At 37.4% G+C, this 27,976-nt stretch overlaps 1 protein-coding gene across 5 annotated transcripts in view; it reads left to right on the top strand.

The window, feature by feature from the left end:
• The window catches only part of LOC113056941 (ras and Rab interactor 2-like), a 32,129-nt gene that overhangs the window by 224 nt on the left and 3,929 nt on the right, over window positions 1–27,976 (top strand). Inside the window, exons 2-10 of one of the 5 annotated variants that reach the window (XM_026223900.1) lie at window positions 2,390–2,478; window positions 10,395–10,493; window positions 11,508–11,568; window positions 14,648–14,736; window positions 15,903–16,101; window positions 16,201–16,309; window positions 17,182–17,254; window positions 18,089–18,180; window positions 22,285–23,544. In XM_026223900.1, the coding sequence (XP_026079685.1) occupies window positions 11,548–11,568; window positions 14,648–14,736; window positions 15,903–16,101; window positions 16,201–16,309; window positions 17,182–17,254; window positions 18,089–18,180; window positions 22,285–23,544 (1,843 nt within the window). In that variant the 5' untranslated portion in view covers window positions 2,390–2,478; window positions 10,395–10,493; window positions 11,508–11,547. Of the gene's footprint in view, window positions 1–2,389; window positions 2,479–10,394; window positions 10,494–11,507; window positions 11,569–14,647; window positions 14,737–15,902; window positions 16,102–16,200; window positions 16,310–17,181; window positions 17,255–18,088; window positions 18,181–22,284; window positions 23,545–27,976 lie in introns of those variants that run through there. The other 4 variants (XM_026223901.1, XM_026223897.1, XM_026223898.1 and 1 more) reach the window with 4 other exon arrangements.

Raw genomic sequence — 27,976 nt, 5'->3', positions numbered from 1 at the left:
TGTGGCGTGTGTTTTTGTCTTCGATCACAGTTTAGTCTTGAATGCATGTAAAACGTTTCTTTGTGTGTGTGTGTGTGTGTGTGTGTTAGCCTTGTTAAATTAATAAAATCGTATTTTTGTTAAAAGTGTTTGGAGCATATATTATACGCTTTGTTTTTATGTTTCGTAGTTATATTTTATAAACACTTAATTACTAGTGATAGCAATATTGTTTTAAATATGCTGGGTTTGATACTTTGGTGACTTCTTTTTAGTAACTACCACTTGCTTTGTGGACAAGCAAAACTGTTATTGTTGTGTTATGCAGGTTTCTCTGGTTAAACATTGTCTATAGGAAACATACCTGTAATGTGATGTTATGTTGTTGAATGTCATCATGATGTTTTGAAAGTTTTAAGTATGACAGCAAGGCAAGTCCAGTTTGTCATGATCTGTAAAACTTAGTGAGTTACAGTATATGTCTCTAGACTTCATCAATACCTACAAAGGCTGTAATCAATATGAATCAGCTTTGGTTTTTAAACACATTCATATATTTCTTAGGTGAATGGTATATATGATTAATTATGTCTCCAAGAAAAAGAAAAGTTGCAGTACAGCATGGAATAGTGTGTTTTTGTATTAGTATAAGTTTTTATGCAAAATTTAATGTTAAAGATCATATCATTTTGTACTGGAAAACTGCTTGCACTTCCTCTTATATGTTTCTTTGTCAACTCTAAAAGAGAGGGAAGTAAACTTAGTGTAGGGGTCAAGTTAGTAGCTTCACTGCAAGAGTCTATTACATCATAACAGGTAGTTTAAATATTTGCCAAATTTTGGCATCTCCTAAAATATGGTCGTGTCTTTGGACAGCAAAATATGTATCAACCCCTGTGAGGAAAATAGGATAATGGCATAATCAAAATGTAACATAGAAGATCATGATCCACGCTCACGAAAACAGTCTACTTTTTTTTCGTTTTATTTGACATTCATCGTTGATGGGAAAAGACACAAACCTTTGAGCCAAAACATTTGTCTTTTCCCATCAATGATGAATGTAGAATAAAACAATAAAAAAAAGAAGGCTGTTTTCATGAGTGCAGATAATGATCTCCTTTACAAAGTAATTTAACAGATTGACTCACAAAATAAAAAGATTAAGCGACGGAAGAGTTATACTTCAACGTGCAGCCAGCATTGTAGAATTGTAATTACAATGTAAAAATAGTGTTGTTGTCATTATTTTATTTTAGTGTTGTGAAAAGTCAATGGAAAGTCCTTGTGATATAATGAGTGTGCTTACTTATGCACCACAATTCTCTTTTATTGTTGTCAAACAAATTGATTGTATTCATTACTAACATTTTTTCTAAAAATCGTGCCACCAGATTTTTCATTTCTTTTCCACCAATATTTCAGCAGTGGCTCTGAGGCCTGTTAAGAGGATTAGTCTCAGGCAAAGGGAAGTTACTTTAACTGATTTTGCCCAGAACATGCGTCATTTGACAAAAATGTTAGAGTTGTGCAGTAACTGCCATTGGATTAGTATAGAAGAGAATGTTTTGATCCATTTCATTACATAGAAGTCATATTTACTTTATTTAAGCTGCAGTTTGGCAGAATTGTGACCACACTGAGTGTTTCTCAAATGCTGAGGTGTCAGCCGTGACTGAGGTGTCTTCATTATGGCAATTCCGTGCACTGCATAATTTGTCATCATCATTTTAGTGTCTTCTGACAGTATTGAGAGTTGTTACACTGATTTCAGAGAATGTGGTGGGTATAGCTTAAATAGCGTGACAATTTTGAAATGAAATGTGATCTCTTGTGGTCAGCCGATCAGAGCAATGAATGCAAAGTGAGAGATATAATGAGGTAATGAGATATTTAGTATAACCACAGAATTGAAAGATAGAGTGATACTGTGTAGTGTGTCAAACTTCACATAGTTTTAATATTTTTTATTAAAAAAAATCCTTGCTTGTTGTTTCCTTTTAGTTATTCACCTTGTTTGTTCCCTTATAATAGACTGCCATTCAAAAGTTGTGGTAAGAGTAAAAAAAAAAAAAATCATTGATCAGTTTCATTGATCAAAACTGACCACAAAAGATTTATAATGTTACAAAATATAAATATTTTCAAATAATTAAATATTTTTTTCTGAAAATAGACTGAAATAGAACATTTTGTTTTAAATTTTAATAACCATTTCATTTATAAAAAATGTTCACCATATTACTAGTTTTTACTGTTTTTTGATCAAATAAATGCAGCTTTGAGTATAATCCTACCGACCCATAACTCCTGTGTCCACACTGAATATTTGACCAAATTTTGCTTGGCTGTGCGCATCTGAAAATGTGGTGAAAAGGCTAAAAAATTAATTTGTTTTTATTTATTATAGGAACAGTGACATATTAAATAATGGAGCAATTCTTGCTGAACGAAGACCAGGAAGTGATACATTAAAGTAAAGGAAAGCGCAGAGATTAGGTAAGGGGAGCCGGCTTCACACATTTGCTTCTTAAGTGTGATTTATATGAGCGATATCTAATGGTTTATCTGTCTTCCCCACTGAAGTGAGACTGTATTCAGCACATACAGACCTCATTTTCTCTTAAAGGAATGTTTCAGCTTCAGTGCAGTTAACATAAACCAGTAAATTTTGTGCCATAATGTGAATTACCATAGAAAATTATTTGGACTTACCCCTTAAAAAGCAACTTACCTACACATTCATGACCAAAAAAACAGCAGCTTTACCTGAAGGCATGACATCATGTCTTTGTTGCTATACTGGCAACGCCCACAGATATTACAACTTTATAGCTCGGATAACTTTTTATGGATGATTTCAGTGCTTTGCAAAAATACAAGTTTGATGTCTGTCCATTTTCTTTGTAAACATCTTATTATAACCATGCTTTTTTTAAAAAAATCAAATTATGTATTAAGCTGTTAATGAACATGAAAAATACCTTAAAAAATATTACACGTTTTTTTCATTTCATTTCCTTTAAACTACCATACATCCTCATATCTCAAAGTTTTGGATGATGTGATGTGGCTGGAATCCAGCTTTGCCAAAGATCATTTGTTTTGTTTTTTTCTAGTTGCTATTTTGGTATTTAAAAACCTTCAAACAGGTTTGATGTTTTGGTTGGGTGAGGTTCTGTTTTATGGAAACCAAAAAAATAAACTTAAACATGGACTGGATCGAAGAGGGCACTAAAAACCTCTTCTTATCACGATAACCTGTTTTAGACCTTTTCTGAAAACAATGAGAAAAGGATAATAATAGCGTAAGATGAAGCAATTGTTTTCTTCTTGGGAAGATCATTCAGTATCCAGTCCAGGACTCTAGAAATGATATCAGCTCTTGCAGTCAGGAAGCTGCCAGTCTGCCAAGAGCCTTTCCCACGGAATCAGCTCACACTTCCCACTGCACCGTCTGAAGGAGAGACCTTTTTGTGTCTGACACAGAAACTAGGAAATGGAGAGAGAGAGAGAGAAAGGTGAAGTTCTGAGGAGTAGGAAACTTTTAAGCTGATCAAAAAGGTGCGTTTGGAGCCAGATTCAGGGCAGCAGAGGAAAGGAAACTTGATGAAACCGAATGAAAGATGTGCACTAAGCGCTTAAATGCAAGAAAAGCCCGATATATGAGTCTGGAATTTGTCAGCACATGTATAAATCGTTGTTTGATCCTCATTTTGTCTGGTTGTTGTTCTGGGACATGCTATGTGGGGTGGAGCTGGCCACATCCTGTAGAGCGCTGGCCTCTGCCTGCTCCCTCTGAATGTGTATTCATGTGCTTCTCTTGTCTGGGGATCACACCCATCCCATGTTGTGAGAGGCAGTGCATGTATTTAATCAGGTTTAAATGGTCCTTTAGCCTTCACTTATGAAGTCTGGCTAGTGGCATTCAGATGGTTTGGGTTTGTTGGTCTGTGCTGAAGTCTGCGGCTATTTTGAGTGTTTTTTTTTAGTGTTTTGCCTGCTTTTGCAGCTGTGCCTGTAAATGTCATTTTTCTGAGCCTTTCCGAGTCTCTCTGCAGTCCTTACAGTCACAGCTGCGGGAGACTGAGCTTAAAAATCACTTTAACTTGGAATGAACTGTCAGTCAGATTTCAGTTTATTATTAAGTTATGCATTCAAAAAATACTGCATTAGTGGTTTTAGTTCATTTGACTCTGGATGCTGAGGGATATTGCAAGAAAGTGTAATTTACTTGTGTGTCACTCAATTTACTATGGAGATCGGTCATTTCAGAGTTTCCAAAACAGTTGGTACAGAGCTGACACAAACTCCGTTTTTGGCATCTTTGGCAGTGAGCTTTAACAAATGGGTCAGTAAATGATTCAGTGACTTGTCACTATCTTTGTTTCTGAATGAGTGAATGCGTTTGAGTGAATCAGTTGAGCAAATGATTCAATGACTCCTCACTTGTTTAATTTCTGAAAAGAATTATTGTTCGAACAAAATGGTTTAGTAAATGTTTCAATGAATCAAACATAAAGAGTCCCATTTCTAAATAAATCAATATGGTCGGCTGAATTGGTTGAATAAACGATTCAGTGATGCCATCCACTTGCATAACTTGCAAAACTGACAGTAACATCCAAACACAAGAGTGATCAAAATAGTGTTGGGGCAGTTTAATTTGGGTATTCTGTGATTGCAGTAACCGTGGATAATGCCTGTAACCACAGTGACAGTGGTTAAAGTAATTATCAAAGATGGTGTCAGCATAAAAGACAGATAAAACAAACAGATCTAATCTAGGTCTGAGTTTATGTGTCATATTTTATTAAAATGGCTTTGCATGGTTGGGCAACGGGCCATCATTTGGGTTGTAAACAGACCACACAACTGATGAGAGTCTCTCCATTGGAAGACAACCTGGATCTGTCAATGTATCTGAAAAGAAACAATCTCAGGCGTCTTTGAGTAAATCAGTTTGTTTGAATGAAGTCTTGAGGTTGCGCACGTAAAATATATTGAAGTTGTTTCTGAAGCAGAGCTGAATGTAGCGTGTGAGGATTTTAACTGTTGTTGTCCCTCAAGGCTGTTATCCCCCATGGGGGTAGGCGCTACAGGCTTTGAGCAGAACTGGATTTTTTCCAGCCGGGTTTTTGTGTGTTGGAGGGCCATATAACAGCAGGGTTCTAACACAGTGCCAGACGACTTCATTATCCAATAGCTTTTTCCTCTCCCTTCCCCTCCTCACATACTGTCTAACCACTGCATCAGACGTGGGGATGATTTATTAGTATAATTCTTTGAATATGTGTATGAAAAGTGCTTTAATTGTCCTAGTTATGGTCTTGAACATATATTGTAGATGTGTTAACAGTTAAGTTGGTTGTAAAATTCTCTCAGAAGAATATAGGAAACTCAAGGGAAATGAAATCATTTAGCATAATTATGATTAAAGTATTTTTGGATGATTTATAAACTCCCTGCACTGCATGTGGACATATTTTATTGTTGACTTTTGTTTAGACATTTTTTTTATTTGTTTGCTGTTTAATATTACTCACAAGATCTCTTCAATACGAGCTGCATGACCTATACAAACAGTACTTCTGGTTTCATTAGCTGGGAATCACATGTTGAGTCTAAACCAACACATTTCCAGTCCATCAGGACTGGAAAGACTACGTCATTCAGTAACACACTGTGACTTCCTCTGTTGGTTACATTAACTGGAATGGGGGAAAAGTCCATTGCTCAATTGCTAAATGCATATACGGATTCACTTTGATTTCAAAACAGTTGACCACTAACACTGTACATGCTATTTCTCATCTAACATGTGAATAGGTTTGCCAGTCAGAGGGCATTTATTTCAAAGTTTTGAGAAAGGATGGAAAATATGTCTGTTGCTGGTGCACAAAACATTAATACAAACTTATGGAAAGAAATTAAAACTTTTGTTTATCCAAAAGACGATGAACACATTTATAATGTTACTAAAGATTTCTGTTTTAAATCAAGGCTGTTCTTTTAAATGTTTTATTAACCATGCAATAATTTAGTTTCTTGCATTCGGCACTATTAGTAATCTTGTAATTTTAGTAATTTTATAATTGTAAATTTGTAATTTATGTATTGTGTCTTTTGTTAACTTATGTCATTGGCTGCTGATAGGATTCACAGAGTAAAAATTTCATTGAATGGTCACGTGTAACTGACAGTCTCCTGTACATATGACAACAAAGTCTTGAATTGAATTGAAAAAAAATGCATCAAGGTTTTCACAAAAACATTAACACTGATAATGAAAATAAATTATTCTTTAGCACCAAATTATGATTTCCTAAGGAGCATTTGACCCTGAATTCAACTTTGCCATCAGATGAATAAATAGAAAACAATTTAATTTAAATTGTACTAATGTTTTAAATATTACAGATTTGAATGGTGGTGTAAATATATGCTGCATTATTATTGCACAAGAAGTAGCATAAAGTAAATGTATAATCACAAGAAAACACAAATGGTAATCTTGTACAGAATACAACTCATACAAGAAACCTTTCCAGAAATGTTTACAATTGGATAAACTATCCCTTTTTTATTTGTGTGAGTCACATTTGGATTTGTTTCTCATTCATGCTGCACTGGTCTCCTGCAATTTCCAAGGCTGTCAATGTTTTGGCAAGTGTTTTTATTTTATTTTAGAGTGACATGTTGTTTTGTCCCCAAAAAAAACATCACTGTCCCACTGTTCATTGTCATGCTTATATAAAGATGCACTGCACTCAGAGTTCTTGTTTTGTGTTTACATCAGCCCAGGTTAAGAATCCCAGAAATTCGAGTCGTGTCTCACATTCTTGTTATATTTGTTCTCTTTGTTTATGGCTCAGCCCCTTTAATTGCTAGCAAGCTCCATTTCCTGTCAACCCCTGCCAGGTCTCTCCAAACTACAGAAAATCCTCTCTGCTACCACGCACCTGTTATGTGTGCGTGTGTGTGCAGGACACAGAGACGCTCTGTGCTTCGTAGTTCAGATGTGCCTTTGTGTGGGTCCAAAGAGCCCAGCTCAGTGTTCTTTTACGTACACACAAACACACACACACACACACACACAAACACACACACATATATATATATATATATATATATATATATATATACACATACATACACATACTGGCATGCTGAACATTTTGTGCAATGGTACAAGCCAGCACGAAATAACAAATTACCCTGTTTTGATGGAATCAGGATAAAAGGTTTGCCTCTAATCTTGTGTTGTTTGCAGATGTTGACATTTTCGATGGCACACTAACAAAGACCGTTCCTTTCAACTGGAGTTTTCCATGTATCCCAGTGCCGTGACATCCCTATTGAGATGAGAGCGGGCGAGGGAGATAAACGACCAATTGAACTGGACTTTCTCTCTCTGCATGTCTGTGCTCCAGTGGCCAGTTAATAACTTAGCCTGTTTATTCTGCCCGTGCTGGGAGTCCGAAGGGTTTCCTGTTTACTCACAGAGCTGTATGCGAGTGTGCAGTTTGTAGTCTTTGAAAAACAGATACAGGCACAGAAACCGGATGATGCAAGGTAAATAACAGCTTGCTTTTTCTGGATGATATACTGAGCAGGGCTCAACAACGGTTTGCTTGATGTCCTGGGGCCATTGTGAGAAAGTGTCGCTCCAGATTATGGAACTGTCACTTGTTTTGCATCATATGTCTCCATTTTACAGCAAACTTATGTATGTTTATGGATATAGCTTTGGACTGTAATGTTGGCAGTGTAAGCAAAACAAATGTTGTTGTTCAGCCCTGCCGGGAGAAAGATGAATGTGTGTTGTTGTGCCTCATTACAGCAACAACATGAGGTGAAGCCCCTTCACAGAGTGGAGTAGATTAACATTCAAACTCAATCCATATCTGTCAGTGCAGGAAAGATGCTTCAAAGTAAAATACCTTGAACTCACTCAGGTTTCCTGTACCCCTCATCTCCAGATATTCCAGAAAAACCATCACCACAGCAGCATAAAAACGTTAATCTCAGTTTTCACTGCTGTATCTTTTCCCAAAAAGCTGGGTGGTTGTGAGAGTTGTGCCCTTTGGATTGTACTGAAGCTTGCCGCTGAGTGTGACAACTAGTCAGGAAATGAGAGAGAGGAGAAAAAAAAGCTATGAACTGTGGGATTGATTTGGAGAAGAGAGATTGAGACGATGAAAAAATCATTCTAATATTCATTAGATTATTGGATTATCGTCAATTATCAGAATAATTGTTGCAGTCCTAGTGGACTATCAATTTAATGAGGTGAAGATTTTGTTTTTGTGCATCACACTTGGGCTTTATTTATCCTTTAATAATTTTATCATTCAATGTTTTTATTCAGTAATATTTTAGTATAATAATATTAATAAAAAATGTTTTTACTACTATTATTAGATCACAAAATAATAGTAAATGTCAAATTAATATAAATAATAATAATTATTATGAAAAGTTATTAGAATGTTATACAAATTATTAAACAACAATAATTATACTTTATTGTTATGTAGATAGATGTTGAGTGTGTAAATAAAGTACAATGAATGAATAACTAGGCTATTAGTATTATTAATCTTTAAAAAAAAACACATGACAAAATAAGATAGATTTTGAATATGTAAAGAGATGTTGTTTCGCGGATCTGGGGAAAGGAATTCCAGACTTTGATTTACTGAAGGACCTTCCACCCAGAGGACAGTTTGAACATAGCAATGTTGATAAATTGGCTCTGGAGGACACAAGAGTCCATAGCGATTTGTGCAGAAGAAAGAAATGGTTTGAGGGGAGATGCTGGTTCTTTTCAAAGCTTCTGATGGTCACATCAAAGACTTTGTGAGCTGAGCTGCACATGTTTGCCATGATTTCCTTTACAGTGTCAGCACACAGACAGCAGCTTTGTGTTAGCTCAACACATATATTCAACTAGTGAAGAAAGGCTTTGTGTTTTGTTTGTCGACGGATAGCAGAGTCAGATTGGCACTGCAAGACCGTGCTGTCTGTGGAGGAAAAGTGCATAACTCAGACAACTGTGCTGTATCAAAGCTTTCTGGGTGCTGAGGTTCTGCAGCATCTGGAAGTAGGTCGTTGCTGGCTCTTGCTCCAGCTGATGACAATCTTCTTCAGCAGGAGAGAGATGTTTGCTCATTGCTAACAATGTGACCTGCAGAGGCAGCATTGAGTGGTGTGGCTGTTTAAATAGCTGTTTTGTTAACAATTTCTCTGGCAGGACGCAATAATGCAGCTTACTCTTGCATTGAATGTGTAATAAATGTTTTGAAGTCAATTTTTTTTTGTGTACAATACAAAAAGCTCCCTCCATAGACCCTCCAGCCTGTAATCACTTAAGCTCATTCATGGTTTGAACCCATTATACCTTAGTTGTAACGAGAGCTTTCTTATCCTCAATAGGGCCTGGGAAATTTCAGTTGCATTGCTGTCTATGCAGGGTCAGAAAGCTCTCCGATTTCATTTAAAATGTTAATTTGTATTCCAAGATGAAAAAGGTCTCACAGTTTTGAAACAACATGAGGGGGAGTAATTAATGACAGAATTTTCATTTTTGGGTGAACTATCCCATACACCTATGAGGAGCAGGAGTTAAAATCAGTGAGATACATTCAGAGATGCATTGCTACATTCCAGGGGTTTCTTCTTCTGCATGGAGCTGGTTTAGATTCTTACCTGAGCTGAGCTGAGCAGTGCATTCACAGCTGACTAAGTGCATTAGAATGCTGTATGTTCGTCTACATTCCCTCTTCCACCACCGTTTTTCATAGCTTGACCTTTGCCCTGGTTTTGTTTCTGCCAGTCTCCCAGTGTTAGGCCTCAGGCTGTTTTAAAAACTTCTTTACAAAAATGGGCGAACAAATGATTTGAACTCAGACTGGCATCTCTATTTGCTTTACCAGTTCTCCCATGATATCTAAGCAAAATGTACTGTGTAAATTTTTTTAGCTAAGGTATTCAAATAAATATATATGTGTGTGTGTGTGTAATTTTATACCTTAGCTAACACAATTTACACAGTTTACAGTAATTATTAATTAACATGTTAAATTCTTAGCCCTGGCTGTAACAGATAATATTGGCTGCACATGTTCTTATGAGCAATCTAGGACTAGATGTGTTTGAGCATGTGACTGTGTATGTACAGTATAAGACAATATTGCATGTATAAAGGGAGTAGTTCAAGTTAATTCATCTGGTAGGAAATGAGTCAAATGAGAAGAGGGCTTTTAATGAACTTTGGAGTGTGCCTAAGGTGCATGTATTGCAGGCTCCTTCTGTTAGTCCTGTATGCCTTTTTCTCTGGCCTATCCGTGTTGAATGGGTTGAGATTTCCTCTGCTTGAGCTTCAGATAAAGTAATGTGTCTGTGATCCACAGAGACCCAGCCTGACACAGAAGAGCAGCGTATACTCAACCATGTCTACAGAGATGATGATGCAGTCCTGTCTCATGGACCGGAGCAGCAGCTTTTTTAAGGTGAGACACATCACCACTGTCTTTTGAGTAGTGCTGTCAAATGATTAATATTTATAAATATAAATATATGCTGTATATGTGTCTTTATATAGACACAATAAATATACGCAGTACAAACACATGTATTATATAAACAAAATTAATCATTTGACAGCACTACTTCTGAGCTTAGCATTGTTTTTTGTATGTGTCTGTCTGCATGCATGTTCTGGATGTAGATTTGCATGTGCTCCGCTATCATCACATGAGCTTCTCTAACAGAGCCTCCTCAATAAAAGCCACATAGGTTTGGAACGACGTGGCTAAATGATGACGTTTACAATTTTGGATAAACTGTCCTATTAAGGTTCTTCTTTTTTTTTGGTCCAAATTTGTTAATGCTTAACACAGTTGTAAATGCTTTTTGATCCAATCACTCAAAACACATTCAGAGGTTGTCAGAAACACATGTGATCACATGGCCTTCAAACTGACGTCCTGATTGAACTGCACTATAGTTTACATTTTACACCAGTAATGTGTCAAACAGCAATAAATGACACACTGAAACACACCATCACTCAAGGAGCTTGCTTTCAGTATGTGTCCTACTTTAGATCCAGACAGAGCGCAGGTTAGTCAGGGCCTCTGGAGACCCCGTGGAATGCTGTTCACTTTGCCGACACTAAAGCTGCAGAGTTTAAGAGGTTCTCAGAGGATGATAGATGCAGTTGTTATCTCAGCAAGCTATTCTTTCAACAGACATGAAGAGTTTTTTTATTGTTATTGTTAATTGTTTAATGTTATGTAATTATTTCAGGGTGACCTTACTATTCCCTGCAGCATGTGTTGTGATTATTTCATGGGGGAAGTTGTAGTTGCAAGTGCAAGCTTTGTTACATGTACACAATCAGATGCAGCCAAAGGCAAATAAATCAGGCTTTCCCTCTGACACTAATCGGCTGTGATGAATGCATGATAAGATTATGAGTGTCAGTGAACAAAAATTTATATTCCTCCTTGTTTCCCTAACAGAAAACACTCCCGTAACATCTCTCCTCTGTCATCAGTTTAGATGATCCTACAGTGGAATGTGGTGAGCGGATTGAATTTTACCTTTGTCATCTATTAAAGGAACAGTTCATGCAAATAATTTACTCGCCCTCATGTTGTCCCAAACATGTATGACTTTCTTGTTTCCGTGGAGGACAGATGGTGAATTTGTCAAGAATTTCCTGGCTGCTCTTTTCTAAATAATTAAATATGGAATAGAATACTGGCAAAAATTATTAAAAATATTTTATGAGATTAGGAATGCACAATATCAAATTCCTGTTGATACCAATTCCTATCATAGCTAATAATTGATAAATGACTGACATGAATAATAAAAAAAGAAAAAAACTATAATCAATTGTTCTAAATGATACAGGTGAATGTAGGCATTACAGCATTATAATGTACAGTATGAAAAATATGTATTCATTCTAATATTTCCAAAAGATAATGTTTAGCTGTGCCATTAAATTATTAGTGATTTTAAAGACCAATTTTCATGAGTGTCAGATGATGATAGGAGTAAACAATGTAAAAAAAACAAATATTATTGTTGGATTTATTTAAGATTATATATCCAATATAAATATGATACAACAAATAAAAAAATAAAAAATCATAGTAATATTAGCTGATAAACAGCTTGCAAACTTGTCATATAAATTTAGACCATTTTTATTTAAATATTAATAAAATATACATTAAAAAACTAAAAATTAAAATGTGCAAAATGAAATCAAATAAAGAAATCATATTAAATCAAATAAATCATATTAATCATACATATTTGTGTTTATTAGAAATACCAGAGGTACATATAAGCTTAGATAGCAGGCCCTTAAAATATTATCTTGGAGAAAGGGGAGCTAGTTGAGAACCACTGCCATATTATACAGCTATCATTTACTTTAATTATATGGAAAAGAGTGACTAAGATGTTCCTTTAAACACCTTTTTCCACTGAATAAATATAAGGATTTGGGATAGTTTAAGGGTGTGTAATTTGGCAGAATGTTGATTTTTGAGTGAACAGTCCCTTTAATTGAATAACTCAATGCTAACTCAATAAACTGCTGCTGTCACTTTGAGTGTTTATATTTCAACCACTCCTCTCAGTGTTAGGGCTGTGTTTGGCTGAAACTAGCGTGTTAGTAAAGGTCAGCACATAGTTTCCTAGTGTCTTGGCTGCTTTGTATGCTGAGAATGACTTTACCTCATGGCTGGTTAAAGAGAGGCACAGATGACTGCAGCATTTGGAAGAGTTCTTGATCTTGCCAGTCTCCAGAACACCACCCAGTATCTCACAGGCATCAGAATTTCCTAACAAATGTCCAGCCGGCATAAGAGCACCTTTTATTCTGCTTAATCACCTTTTTTGATGGCTCATCAGTAAAGCTGAAGTCATTCTCTGCTTCTGTATGAATTCATCAATGCAAGCTTTATATCAGATCTCTTTCTGTCTCAGCAGGATTGTGTCTGTTAAGTGTAAATGATAGGTGTCTCTATTGTCATCGTTCTTACATTAGCTCGGGATAATTTGCTGTGTTCTTATAAATCTGTTGAAAAGGTACTTTCTGTTTTTCTGTCAGCGTGGGATTGTACAATCACATATAGAAAATATAGAAACTCTTTGGTCATTTTTGAACGAGATGCTAACGATCTATAATCAAGTTCAATGATCTATGCTAAGCTAAGCTAAAAGTGCTACCGCCAGAGATCGGCTGAATGGATTGGAAAATGGTAAGACTCAACTGTTGTAAAATGAGCCTATTTTCAAAAATTGGTGTTCTTTTAATAAAGGTTTGCGGTCAGTTTGTGGTTTTTTAAGTCTCTTATGCTTACAAAGATGCATTTATTTTTTATCAATTTAATGCAAACCCACCCCAAACTTTTGAACGGTGCTGTACATGTCATGCACACACAATAAATAATATATTCTTTGTGTTATTTTCTGATTGTATATGTTGCTAGTCAAAATGAAAAAGTGAATGTTCATATTTACACTTGGGCCATGGTGACAAGTTCAATGATAAGCTCATGCATGCCTTTTTCTGTTTTTTCTGAGTGTTTTTATTTAGATGATATGCTTAAAACTGTATGAGGTATTTCTTGCCTGACTCACACATGGAGCACAATGAGCAGTATCAAGCCATTGCAGTGAGCCAGTTTATTTTATGCTGGTTTGATAACTCTTGGCCTTGCAAGTCTGTAGCTCATTCAGCAATAATCTACAGCATTTTGTTGCGACTTAAGCCCTTTCGGGTCTTTACAGAGTGCTTTTCTTGGCTGTAAGCTGCATTTTGAAAAGAGCCAAGAGTTGGTGTGTAATTGTGGTTTGCTGACTAAGACTGATTATGAAGTTAGAGAAATACCTCATGACTACAAGCGGAAAATGCTGGCTCGGATAAAAAAGAAACGCAACAGAAAGTTTAGACGTGTCTTTACTTGTCTGGTTTATGGTCAAGGTTTCACTGAAATCTTGATTGTTTCATGCATTAGAGTGGTAGTGCTTAACAGGAATTTCTGCAGGATAATAAGTTCAAGCAGTGAATTTAAAAAAAAGAAAAAAAAGAAAAGAAAAATAAATTAACTAAAAAAGGGAGAGAGAAAAAAAATAACAACCTGCCCCCTGCTGGCCATCAGGAGAAACACAGATATGTGAAAAATATACAATGACAAAACTGTGCACTTACCCTTACTTACCTAAAATCACCATTATTCATGCCTGATTTAAGCAGTTAGCAATAAAGCATCAGCAATTGTTAGTATCCTGCCTTAAACAGAATTTTTTTTTTTTTATTTCAATATTTTGTGTTTTAATTTACAGTGACCAGGGTTCAGTGTTTCATCTGAATAATCGAACGAAATGTACAGACAGTGTGCTTTGATGTCTTTGTCTGAATTGTTCTCACTGTTAGCTGTTGAAAGGAAACGGACGCAGATGCTGGCTTACTGGGAATCATTTCACGATGACTAATTCCAGACACAGCCACTTCCCATTTGTACAAAAATTCAATGACACACTAGCATCCATTCAGTATGTCTTGAGATTTCCTGCTCTTTACGCTTGTATTGTTTTCTCTGTGTGTGTGTGTGTGTGTGTGTGTGTGTGACTACAGCTGATTGACACGTTCTCCACAGAGATCTCAGAGCTAAAGCAGGAGATGGTTCAGCCAGCCAGAGAGCCGGAGACAGAGATCTTAGAGGGGTGAGTCTTTCCTTCGTCACTGTCATCACTGGCATTAATAGGTTATATAATAGGTTATATTACATTTACACATAGTCATTTAGCACACGCTTTTGTCCAAAGCGACTTACAAATGAGGAAAATATTACAATATTACATGGTGTTGTATATGTTCTCAATTGCACAGTGGGATTAGAAGGTGTGAGACAACACTGAAAATGTCATTTATTCCTGAATAGAAACAAACAGTTTCAATAATAATAAAAAAAAGATTAAAAATGCAAACTAAGCAATATTTTGAAATTGTCATAGTGTTAGCTGTATTTGGCATTAAAATGGGACACAATAAGTATTTTTATTATAATAATAATAATAAAATCTGTGCAGATTTATGCATTCATTCAGTATTTAGTATCGCAGGCATTAGCTTTAAGAGTCATTGTGTGTTTGTTATTGTACTTCCCATGTTCTCCAGGAGGTGGAGCATGTCTTCTTTCTGAGCCGTAGGGCATTCAATTATTTTGCAATACCGCATTTCCATGAAATTTAAAGACCATGCGACGTACAATAAATTCAGGTGTTTCACAATCAGCTTTCAGAAGTTTGAAAACAGCTTAACCAAAACAAGCTTCAGTCTCTTAATAATTGTTTTCCCCTCATTTGATGTCCCTGCGTTCAATGAGACAAATAATTTCTAGCATTCATAAACACAACTTCTTTCTAATGCATTTCTAATCTTAAATGCGTTAAATTGAACAAAAATGACAGTAAAGTCTTTACAAATGGTATAAAAGGTTTCTTTCAACTGAACTTAAACTAGCTATTCATCAAATAATTCTGAAAAAAGTAAATTTTCACAGAAATATGAATCAGTAAAACTTTTTTTTTGATAATAAAAAGAAATGTTTCTTGAGTACTACATCAGCATATTAGAATGATTTTTGTAGGATCATGTGACAGAGGGATATAAAATAATAAATTACATTTTAAGATATATTAACACAGAAAACAGTTCATTTCAATTGCAAAAATGTTTCCCTATATAGCTGTTATCAGAAGGAAGTTGGGATTCTTACAGGTTCTGCAACCTAAAATCATTTGACAACCACTGCTTTAATCCAAGTGTGGTTTTGATCTTGTGTTGTTGTGAAATAAAGGTTTCTCTGTCTCTATGTATGTGTCTGTAGTCTGGAAGGAGAGGTCAGCGGTCTTTTCCTTCAGTCTTCTGCCTGCGCTGGTACACCTGGAGTGAGGGATTCTGGATATGACTCTCTACGCAGACGCATGAGTATCCTGGACAGACTGATGCAGACACACTCTGTATGGTTGCTACTGTCTCTCAGCGATGAAGAAGCCAGACGTATTCTGCAACCGCAGCCGGCTGGGGTAATGACAAAAGCCACCTTGCTTCACAACAATAGGTTCTTTTGTTATTTATGTTTTACCATGGTCAGTGCAGTTTATTTGTGTGTCTGGTCTATCTAGAGTTTTGTGGTGAGGAGGTGTTATAAACTGCAGAAAAAGGTGATTTCCCTACGTATGGACAGCGACATACTGATTGTTCGGGACTTTCCAGTTAAAGAGAGCCAATATAGTAAGTGATACACTAAGTTTATTTCCATTAGAAGACCACTTATAGTGTGCGTATTTACGTCATCTTTTTTCACTTCCTCTTGCTTGGAGTTTTTTGGTTGTTTTGTACCTGTCCATTTCCTGTCTAATTATTTGGAATAGAAAAAAAGACACGTTTCTTGTTACATGGCTATAAGAGCCCTGTGGTACTGAATATCAGTATGATATACATGTAATGTCATATACAGTACACAACATACACTACCATTCAAAAGTTCTGGGTCAGTATGTATTTTTGTTTTTTATTTAAAAAGTTAATAATCAGCGAGGATGCATTAAATTGATTTTAAAGTGACAGTTTATTTATAAAATTCTATTCATCAAAGAATCCTGAAAAAAGTATCAATTATTTGGTTGGAAACAGAACTTTTATGGAATGCATGAATTGTTCATAAATATTCTTTTGTAATATGTTTGCAATTACAGAATTTATTTTTGGTTTTGGTTTTCGCAAAAATCTGTTCTTATGTTTCATAAATGAGGCCCAGTGAAACTAGAGGTACTTGTATGGATCAAGCTCCAGTTGTGCTATGCTTTTATTCTACTCATATGAAATCAGTTCACTGTTTTATCTCCATCAACACAGTTCATGCACTCTGCTTCAGTCCCATCTCTCTGTATTTCTCTCTGTCTTTGTCACTTTCTGCCAATACAGTCATGCAGTTAAGTGGGTCAGATCCTGTGCAACTTGTGTGAAGGATGTTTAAATGTGCAAATTTGGCTCTGTATGGCTCGTTTCCCTTAGAGAGAGACTGTTAGGTCATTTCAGTTTTTCCAATAGCAATTCCTGTGGTGTGTAACTTACTGTGGTGTGTGTGTGTGTCTTTATTACAGCCTTTTCTCTGGAGGGCTCAGGGATCAGCTTTGCAGACCTCTTTCGACTGGTGGCTTTCTGCTGTATCAGCAGGTAAGATGATCCCACTCACAAAAAACAAAAACTTCTGCAAAAACAGCTTGTTTAGTTTTATTTTATAGTTATTAATGGGTGGACAGTGACCTTTTTTGGCTTTTTTGGTGTAGTTTTTAATAATTTATAAGAAATCCTACTTTATCCTGATGAAAGTCTAAACTGGTGAAGACTCAACTAGTAAGGATTACACAAGCATAGATTCCAGACTCTGCGCAAAACAATATTAACTCAACCAATGGAGTGAATTTGAGTTGAGACGACCAGCCAATGGAAGAGGAGGGGTGCACCTTTCAGAAACTCTCCTGAAGTTCTCAGAATAAACCAAAATGTTTGTGGTAAAGTAAAACCAGATGATGCTGTTTGAGCTGCATTCCAGTGTAAAGACCAACACGCAAAATAACAGGAAGGAAAGGTCTGACTAGAGCGGCCTCCTTTTGCTTGAAGTTAGTCTGTTAAAGTTATACCCGTTTACATAGTTAGAGTTCACCCATATAGAGTTCTGTAACAAAGAGGTTTGCGAGACGTAACAAATCCACGCAAGGTCTGCGTCAATGCCATGCAGGAAAGTCAGTGGATAAACACAGCCCTCTCTCTGCCAAACGCAACCACATGCTCTGATTTACAGCTATTTCTCTCTCTCTCTCTCTCTCTCTCTCTCTCTGAGTCTGACTCATTCTTTCTTTCACTCTCTCCATTAGTGCACACAACAACTCTCAGCCCGGATATTCTTGCTGTTTAGTTTTTAGTGCTTGTCGTCTCGTCACTCTAACATTCTTTTGAAGCATTTTTATAATGTTTTAGCACTTCTTAACATTCATATGTCCGCTTTAGGGACGTTCTACCCTTCACACTGAAGCTGCCTGAGGCCATCGCAGCTGCAAAGACTCCTAAAGATCTGGAAGAGGTGGCTCAGTTAGGAAGAGGTGAGTTTTATTCCCCATGCATGAATGTTTGCTTTCCAGAATTTTACTGAGCTTAACTGCTGACTGTTGAGTTTCAGCATTGCTCACACAGCATAACTGCTCCTCTAATGACCCTCAACTTTTTATGTGTTTATTGTTTGTCTGTGTGACTGGGTGTAATAGTGTGTTACTGTAAACCTTATGCAGATGTTGTTTGCATTTCTTCTTAAATTCAGGTCAGAGTTTTTTAGCAGTCAGTGTGTCAGTTTATTCATAGTTGAGCATTCAGCAGTTTGACATGGTTGAAGCATTTAGTGACAAGTGATTTACTGACAAGCTGTGCAAATCCAAGCTGATAATGAACTAGGGCTGGGCGATATGGCCTTTTTTCACAGAAAATCTGATTTACGATTTAAAATCGATTTCCCCCTACTTAAAATCAATATTCAGTTGACAAAGAAATTGTTCAAAACAAGTTGTAATATAATAATTTATCATTTACCAGTCAAATTTATAACTGGGACAAGATAAAAAAAAAAAAAACAGTATTACCTTAATGCTGGAAAGACCTTAAGGTTTTATTTTAATTTTTTTTTATACTTATAAGATTAAAACTGTCAACTCCGCAGTGAGTCGGTGTAATTGACGTAGGACAGAGCAAGTGTAAATATATTTTCTAGTCTATATTTCCATCTGTCTAACTGGACGCGAGAGTTGTGCCGCGCCGCTGCGCCAAAAGTCTGTCTAAACTTGATGACACCACACTACAGTTGCAAATGGCAAAACGTAGTGTCCGTATATTTCTTCATAAATAGAACGAGGCATCGGTTTACTGGGGATCGGGTCGAATCACACCACATCCAGTGTATTGAACATCACTGGGTTCTATTCTTTTGTTGGATCGCTCCACTCGTGTCCGGTGTAGACATGGTCTGAGTTTATTACTGGTTTATATTATAGCCATGTTTGTTTTTAATGTTTTTATGAAATATCTTTATTGACTGCATGATCATATCATCGTATTATCTACTGCCATGCGAGCCACAAAGGTAAAAGCTTGGCGAGTCGCGCAACACTGCTGCAGGTTGCTTTTTTGGCGGGGGTGCTTGTACTGCCGCGGTCTAATTAATTTCGTAGGGAGGAACATCTCTCTCACTCAGCAACATGTCTCTATGGCAAACGCGCCGAGGGAGGGTTGAGCTCATTCGGAACTACGGGAGTCCTGAGTGGAGCGTTGGCGGATGTTAAAAATAAAACCAATTTTCATATTCAAACAAATCGAGGTAAACTACACATTCGAGTTAATCGATAAAATCAATTTATCGCCCAGCCCTATAATGAACGTGGATTTGCGCAGCTTGTCAGTTAACAACGGCTCTGTGTGGTAACAGCTGCTCTATGTGAAATCACGCACCTGAGGGAATTTACCACGGATTAGATAACCGGCTTTATTGATTAGATGGGCATTAATCATTGGCACCCCTAACATTAAGAATTTTTCAAGATTGAATTTAAGTGAGTGTAAACATCAAAGGAAATCTAAATGTAATTTGAGGAAATGAGTATGAACAGATATACAATATGGGCCGCTATCAATTATGATATCTGTATTTTGTGCATCCCTAATAAACAGTATTGGAGTGACCGACTAAAAGAAGGTAACAAATTCAGCATCTTTTTATTGTTTTTAAGTCTTACAGCTTGAGACCTACAGGCTGTATGTAGACATACTGATAAACATGTTGGATTTGTAGTGCGACAGCATCCGGCATGTTGTGAAGAACAAGTCAGATATGTCCTGGAGCATTGACTGTACAGGTGTTACTCTGCCAGCAAACACACAATGAGATTTTGACTAGGTGAACAGATGTGTTTGACGCTAGTAAATGTTTCTGTCAAACAGAGATCTGCCTGTGTGCTTTGTGTCTGATTCAGACTACATGTCGTAATTTTGCACCTTACTTGACGTATGTGAGGTGCAACATTCTTGTACTGAGACGCATGAAATCTTAAACCCAAAACTGAGTTTTGAAATTATCCCTTTAGCTTTATTTAATTATATGGTGGAATGGTTTGACTTGAGGTTAAAAGCTCCACATTTTATTTTAAAAATACTTTTTTTCATATATCATAATCTAAAACACGTAGGGACACGTTTTAATCTAAGAGTTGTTTTTATTTTAAGAGAAATAAGATGAAGCTTAGAAACAGTATGAGCTTTTATTTTTGTTCAGTGACATACTTGAAATCTCAGAGGGGAACATATTTTCCTCAGAAGACCATGCAGTCTGAATGGGATAGGTGAGACAGATAATCAGTCTTGGCAGGTACTGTATCTTCTCTTTTAAAGAATGCCACCTGTAATAATACGGTTAGACAGTAATGAATGCTGAAACGGCCGTTCAGGGTAAAGCGCAGAGGCGTGACAGGTGTGGTACCTCCATACTCAGATTATATCCAAGAGAAACTCCACCAAGGCAAAATTTCAGCATTGACTGACTATAATGACTATAATGGGGTGAATTGAAGACAAGAAACGAGCTGAAAATGGCAGAAAACGAAGCTGTAAAACAAAATGTAGCATTTTAAGTTTGTTCAAAGATAGTGAAAGAAAAATGAGAGTAGATAAAAGAATAGTACAACTGTAAACATGGGTGTAGGTTTCCAGTTATACCACTCCTGCACAGGTGTCATTTCGGCAGAACTGATCTGAGTAACGCACACGCTTCCCGCTCTTATCTCAGATGGCATCAGTTAAGAGTCGGCCTAGACTTATCCAGAAAAGAAATTTGAAAAGACAGACAGATTTCCTGTAACACCTGTATTTCTGTTGTAACTTTCTTGGTGATTTTGGTATTGCAGTACTTTATATGTGACTGTCATCATAAATCACTTAAGTTAAATATTGCGCTTCAGATTAATGATTCTGATAAATAACCAAATGTGAATATTTTCCTTGTCTTTACAAAGAAAACATGTCTGTAGATCGGCATGTTCATTTTCCTCATGGCCATAGATGTCACTAAATCCCATCTCAGCACATTTATTAAATGGTTATGATTTTTATTTCAATTTTTCAGTTTTTACAGTTTCGTCTGCTGTTCTGACACCAGTTTTGTTCTAAGCTTAATTGTCAAAATTTCACTTTACCTTAAAAATATATTAAATTATGCATCATCCTGTACATCCTAAACGTTATTCCAAAAATGTTACAATTTATTTGTAAATTAATTCACTTTTATTATTCTTAAGGGGCACAGCTTCCCCTGTTGTTTATTCTTTTTATATCTTTTCTATTTGATATCCATATTTATAGTCTTGATTCCCCAAAACTGGAACATCATCAAAGTAAAAAGTATTAGCTTTCTGAACATGCAAGATCACATGAAAAAGAAACAAAGAAAAGACAGTCACTTGTATTGCATCCCATGAAAACATTTGAAGGGGTGGTGTTTATTATGAACGAGTGCGCTGTAAGGGAGGAGGAACAGAGAGCTCCAGTGGCTGTCATCTTCCCACCCCCTCATCAGCATGCATGACTCACACCATTCACTGTGTGAGTATCAGCACTACTCCACCAGTCACAACTCAGACAGTCGAGTCGCTGCGTCAAGTGTAGACGTGTAAACTTTTGTGCTCAAGCTATTTACAAACAGTCTGAAGAGAAGACTTGAGGATTAGTAGCGTAAGTTTAATTCTCCTGTTCTTGTCTTATTTGTTTCAGGATTTTGTTCAGTGTTTCAATGATTTCCCCCCTTAGATTATGTCATGGAATTGTGCACACTATTTTATGTTAGTGTGTTCAGTATGCCAGTGCTTAAACTTGTAGCATAAGCCTTTCAGAAGCATTATCTAGAGTGTTTGCTGATATTCTTTAGCTTTTCTGTCAATCACTTGAAATTGTAGCTTGATATCTGGAATTTTTTTAAATGACTTCCTCTTTTATTTGTTTGTTCTGTAATACTCTTCTGTGATTGTGTGAAAAGTATGATTCAGCTGTTATGTTGTTAAATGCCACTCAAGTTGAGCAGAAATTGAACAGGAATTTTTAAATCCAAATTTAATGTTTTTTTTTTTTTTACTTTTCTTTTAATGGAGCCTCATTGTGTTGTTCTTTTCATGCAGGTTTCTGGGACTCCGAAGTGTACAATAAGAGGAAGTCTTCTGTGTCTGGGGAGATTGTGTGTGAAATTTCACAACAGAGACTCAAACAGTGGTCATCCCCAAGAGTTCCGGCCATCCCATTCACACGGACCCCTTCTGAACTTGAATGCAGTCAATCCAACGGAGCGCTGTGCTTCATCAATCCCCTCTTCCTGCAGACGCACCAAACTAACCCTTCACCTACAAAGCAAGAATCACCCCCGGGCAACACAGATCACCAGAACAGGGAAGACAGCGTCTTTTGCTGTGCAAAAAGCACGCAAAACAAATCACACACAAGTGGGAGTAGATCCAAGAGCGAGAGATCCCCACCACCTCGGCCCCCACCTCCCCGCTTTGCCTCCAGCAGATCTGCAGTTCTTCGTAAACAGAAGACCATGCCTGAGACGGTCTGTTGGATCAAAACGCCTCAGGAAAAAGGCAGCCTGCTGGGGAGGTTGGGATCATCCTTCAGTTCCTTGTCACCCTCATCCTCCCCACCCAAAAAGCTCAGTAAATCTTTCCTGGTGCCCTCATCCCGCAATAAGAATTCCTCCGGTCTGCTTGATGCAGACGGTCTCCGCTGCCACATGGCTCTGGATGACCAGACCATTGAGGAAGCTGTGTCTTGGAGCTTGGCCAAGGTGTCCTCACGCAACTCCCCCGCCCTGGAGATTGGCAGCCCTGCAGATGAACACTGCCTCACCGGACGAGAGCGTCTGAGCGATATCAGCATCTCCACCTCATCCTCAGACTCTCTCGACTTCACCCACGGCTTCTCGCTGCCCATGGAGGCCAGTCCCTCCAGAACCGAGCGGCCCACTGGTGACAGCAGCCTGGAGGAGGAAGATGAGGAAGAGGATGATGGCATCAACTTGGAAAGCGACCAGGAGGTGCCACCACCCTTCAAGTCAAAGAAGTCAAATGGTGCTGGTACGTTCGTGCTGCCGCGTGCACTGAGAGGACAATTGCGCAAGATGAGCAGCGTTCTCAATTCTTTGATGACGCCCGAGAAGAGAGCCATTCGGAAGATTGTGGAGCAATCCAGGGATAAAGGGACTTACTTTGGCTGCCTTGTGCAGGACTACGTGAGCTTCTTGCAGGAGAACCGCGGCTGCCACACATCAGGCTTGGAACTGCTGCAGACTCTCAGGCAGTTCATGACTCAGATGAAGTCCTACCTGCTGCAGAGCTCAGAGCTTAACCCGCCAATTGAGTCCCTTATCCCGGAGGATCAAATAGGTAAGGCTTCCTTCCTTCAGTAAAACTGTTCCATGCTAGGAAAGGGAAATTGAACTGTTGCTCTAGTGCCAAAAATTATACAAAGGAAGTAGGTGTATGCAACATGTATTGTCTATGATAAAATATGGAGGAGTGATGTGTTTTAATTAGGGCTGCAGCTATCGATTCTTTTTGTAATCGATTAATCTAGCACTTAATCGATCGATTAATCGAGTAATCGGATAAAACGATTTGTGTGTGTTTTTGAACAACCAAAACAAATAATGCATAACAAAAATGATGTGGCTGTAAAATGAACAAGCATTTGGCTTTTATTTCTCAACAGAGGTATTTATTTCCAAGTCCAAAAGTTTGGCTCCAAAAGTGAAGTGCCAAGTTGGCATTGCCAACAATTATAGAACAATGTACAGTTAAGTGAACTTACTGTAACATGTATAACATGTATTGTAAAACTAATATGAATATAAACTTAGTTTTTTGTCTTCTTAATACACAACATTACAAAAAAAGGATTGCACCTTCTGCAAATTTAGTTTAGTTAACCTGAGAACAAAAATTGAATATAAAATATCAAGCCAAACAGGTACACAATGTATAAAATGTATAAAAAAAATTATGTAAATAAAACAATTATAAATAATAAACTGTAATCTCAAAACAAACATCAAAATGTACGTGTGTGTGTGTGTGTGTGTGTGTGTGTGTGTGTGTGTGTGTGTGTGTGTGTGTGTGTGTGAAGGGGTTCTTTTTTTAGGCTATACTCTCTTGCAATTGAACGTGATAGTTACGTTTACTACTTTAAAACGTAATCAAAGTTAAACATCATATCTAGTCAAACCGCATCACGACATCGCTACAAATGCAGTATGGGATTAAAATCAGCGAACATCAATAGGCTTAGACTACGTTAATTTACCTTGTTTCAGCGATGCTTGGTGAAACAGCATAGAGTGGATGTCTTCTGTTCAGATGCTGAATCATGGAAGATGTGCTGTTGTGGTATGCCAGCTCTATTTTGCAGTAGAGACACTGCACCTTGTTCTCTTCTTTATTAAGTGTGTAATGATCCCACACTTTAGACAATTTCTGCCGTTTATTTATAGATCTATTCTCGCGCCAACTAAATTCAAAAGGTCCATGTGACACAATCAAATCCCTGCGCCGCGCGTATAGTGCGCGTCATAAGAATTTAACGAGGCCTCGAGGCAGAGTTTTTGCCTCGAGGAATTTTTGTAATCGAGTAACTCGAGTAACTCGAGGAATCGTTTCAGCCCTAGTTTTAATGATGTGCAAGCTTACATTATCCAGTATGTCATTTGTTTAGGGCATCAGCTATACTTACTAGACTGTAGCTGAAAACTGTCCATCTAAGTTGTTTTAATGAAAGGCAAATACCTAGCTGCATCAAGTTCCATTGAGCACATTACGTAATTCTTGCAGTGATACCTTTGGCCCTGTCCCAAATGCCACCATAAGCCCTTGCGGCCTTACAAATGGGATATTTTGTGGTCTCATGGAATTCACAGGCATGCAGCAGCCATCACAAGAGCACAAGTACACATCAAATGTGCCATTTGGAGTTGGGCCAATGAGTACTAAAAACACTAAACTGACACTGCAGTATTAAGGCACTTAATGATCTTGTCGATGTTAATTAACTTACTCTCTTTTTGAATTCTTATTTGCATTGACTATTGGTAAACAGACATTTTAACTATTAAACAGGTTAATGCAGCGGTAATGCAATTACTAAGGACAGAGCACATATTCTATAGACTGAATCGTTATGCATGTTTTTGCGTTAGTGAACTATTAAGAACAGTCGGCTGTGCATCAGAATATTACACATTTTTTAGGGCTGTAGGATGGAAAAGTGACATTGAGAAAAGCCCAAGGCTGTTTTTTGGTTAAGAAACATTGGGAGGTGAGTCTCTCTGGCTGAGGTTGCCTAGACAGACTGTTTCTGATCAAAACCTTCCTGTAAAACGAGGCACCACTCTGTCTCCATTGACACTGACTTAGAAGGACCCTTGGAAGGCCCACTGCTCATGACACAACAAATACGACCTTTTTACCTAGTATTGGAAGACTGCAAATAAAACACAGAACATAAAAAATAAAATGCAAACATTTTAATAATATTAGATATGAAGCACCAACAAATGTGAATGTGAATTAATTAGAATGCCAAAATGAGATGTCTACTGCCTTTGACACCATTGTACTACTGCAATGGGTTAAACTTGTGAGTGTGTGTGCATGAGACAAAACACTTGTGCACATTTATCTCAGCCTGGAGGCATTTTACTCAGCGTGAGCGGCACACACAAGGCACATTGAGCTGAGATGTACACTGGCATATTCATGTGTGGGCAGAGATCCATTAGTATGGCTTTGTATAACTGGCCACACGTCTTTCAGAGTCAGTAACAAGCAATTCTATACTTTATACAATGACACACTAACTGTAAAAGCCCAGTAGATAAACATTCAAAAGCGGTTTAGTTATCATGGAATTGGTTCAGGTTAACATGGGTAGTATGTTGGATGATTTTCAGCTCAGCTGGATTTTGTTTTGGTTCTCCAGCAAATTTGCATCATCCTTCGCCCTGAGCATCCTCCTCCTCCTCTTTGTCTCTCTCTCACGATTGTAAACAAAGTCCTGCTCTGCTATGTGTTTTAAGAAATCACTTTCCAGATGTTCCCAGAATGAACTTCAACTAAACGAGCCAGTGTCTCTTCTACGATCCACCGTAACCCCTCCTGCTTGTTGATTCAGGCATTGAGTATGTGGGTGTCAGGCAAGAATGTAGAGAAAAGGGCTCTTGTTCAGAGCTCCTAACCTGATGCAGCTGCCTATGTGTACTGGCAGGTTTTGTTATGTTAGTGTTGTGTTTAAACAAGCCCAGCACAATAAAGGCTATAGCAATGAGATTATGCCGCCATAGACAGAAATCCTATTCTGTGACCTAAAAAAAAAAGCTTGAATGCACAGTTAATGACCTTTGACATTAATGTCACCCTCTATATTTAAATAGAGATAAGTCAGTGTTCCAGCTCTCGTCACTAATTTTTGAGTCATAACAGGATTAAGACATTCTGTTTTATCTAGATGTGTCTGGAAAGAATAATTGTTGCTCATTCAGGCCAAGGATTTTTTTGTTGTTGTTGTGCCCTCGGCTCTATTCTGAGCACTTCCTTAAAAACAGGTCTGAAAGTAGAGATTCATTTTAAAGTTATCATTCGTTTTCCTGAAAGACTTCTTTTAATTGGAGGGGTGAATAGGCTGTGAGGGGGATTTTATTTGCTCTGTTTGTCTGGTTTAGTTTGTGTGTGCCTTTTGTTCTTTGCTGTGACGTACTTTATGGCCTTGTCTCCTAACCCAAGAACTAGTGTGTACTTCTTGTGTGGGAAGCATCAGTGGATTCACTTCTCCTGTCATTCCCGCAGCTTCATTTCCCAGTCTGCAGTGTAGACACAGAGCGTGAGAGACAGAAAGAGCACTATGTAGGAGCGACGCTGAGGAGGACAGGAGATTTGAAGGGGAGGTTAACAAGCCTTGGAAGATAGCCTTCCAAGGTGGCCTTGATGGATGAGTGTTTCTAATTTAAGCCACATTCCTGTAAACATTCCTGTCACCATCACTGCTGTGGTTTCCTGTTGTCCTGCTGTCTAATGGCATCCTATTAAGGGCCAAAATTACTAAATAATTCAAATTTAAAAGACAATATACATTCCATTATAAAATATTTTAAAAAATGTAATAAATTACACCATTATGCTACTTAAGTCAATTTTGCTGTGCAGCAAACATTTAATTTCTCTTCTCTGTTCTATGTAAGTAAGGTTAAAAAAGATAGGTTTAAAAGTCTGGCACAACTCATGTTATATTATAGCATTAAATTAGGCAATAAATGCAATTTTATTTAAAAGAGATATTTTTGATTTTTCTGATTGTACTTGTTTTGTTACTTGAGTTAATAATAACAGGCATATACAGACACAGTGTAGTCTAGAGCATTAAATATAATATTTATACTACATTTTACAGATTAAATCAAATCAAATGTTACAGAACTAACACCTGTAGCCCTCCCAATCCCTTCCATTCCACTGCATCTGTGGTTCTTCCAAAGAAAAAATCATTTAAGTGGAACTGCAAACCGTTTCAGTTCCTCTAAATCTTGAGCTCTGTGATGCCCTTCATCAGCAGAGCTCTCTGCATCACGCACAGACGTAAGAGCAGCCTTGCTTATTTACCGCGCTCTCTGCTCTCTCTTGGGACTGACAACCATGTAAACACATTTTGCAACAGGATCTGTTAAAGGGATGTCAAACTCAGAGCTAAAGCCAGACCTCTAGAAAACCCTGATGTAAGGCACTATGACTATGACTGGCTATTTATTAGTTATGCTGATGGATAATTTCTTGT

This window comes from Carassius auratus, chromosome 38 (genome assembly GCF_003368295.1).
Source record: "Carassius auratus strain Wakin chromosome 38, ASM336829v1, whole genome shotgun sequence".
Taxonomy (NCBI): Eukaryota; Metazoa; Chordata; class Actinopteri; order Cypriniformes; family Cyprinidae; genus Carassius; species Carassius auratus.
The sequence above is the reverse complement of the archived record's forward strand: the minus strand, read 5'-3'. Positions and strand labels throughout refer to the sequence as shown.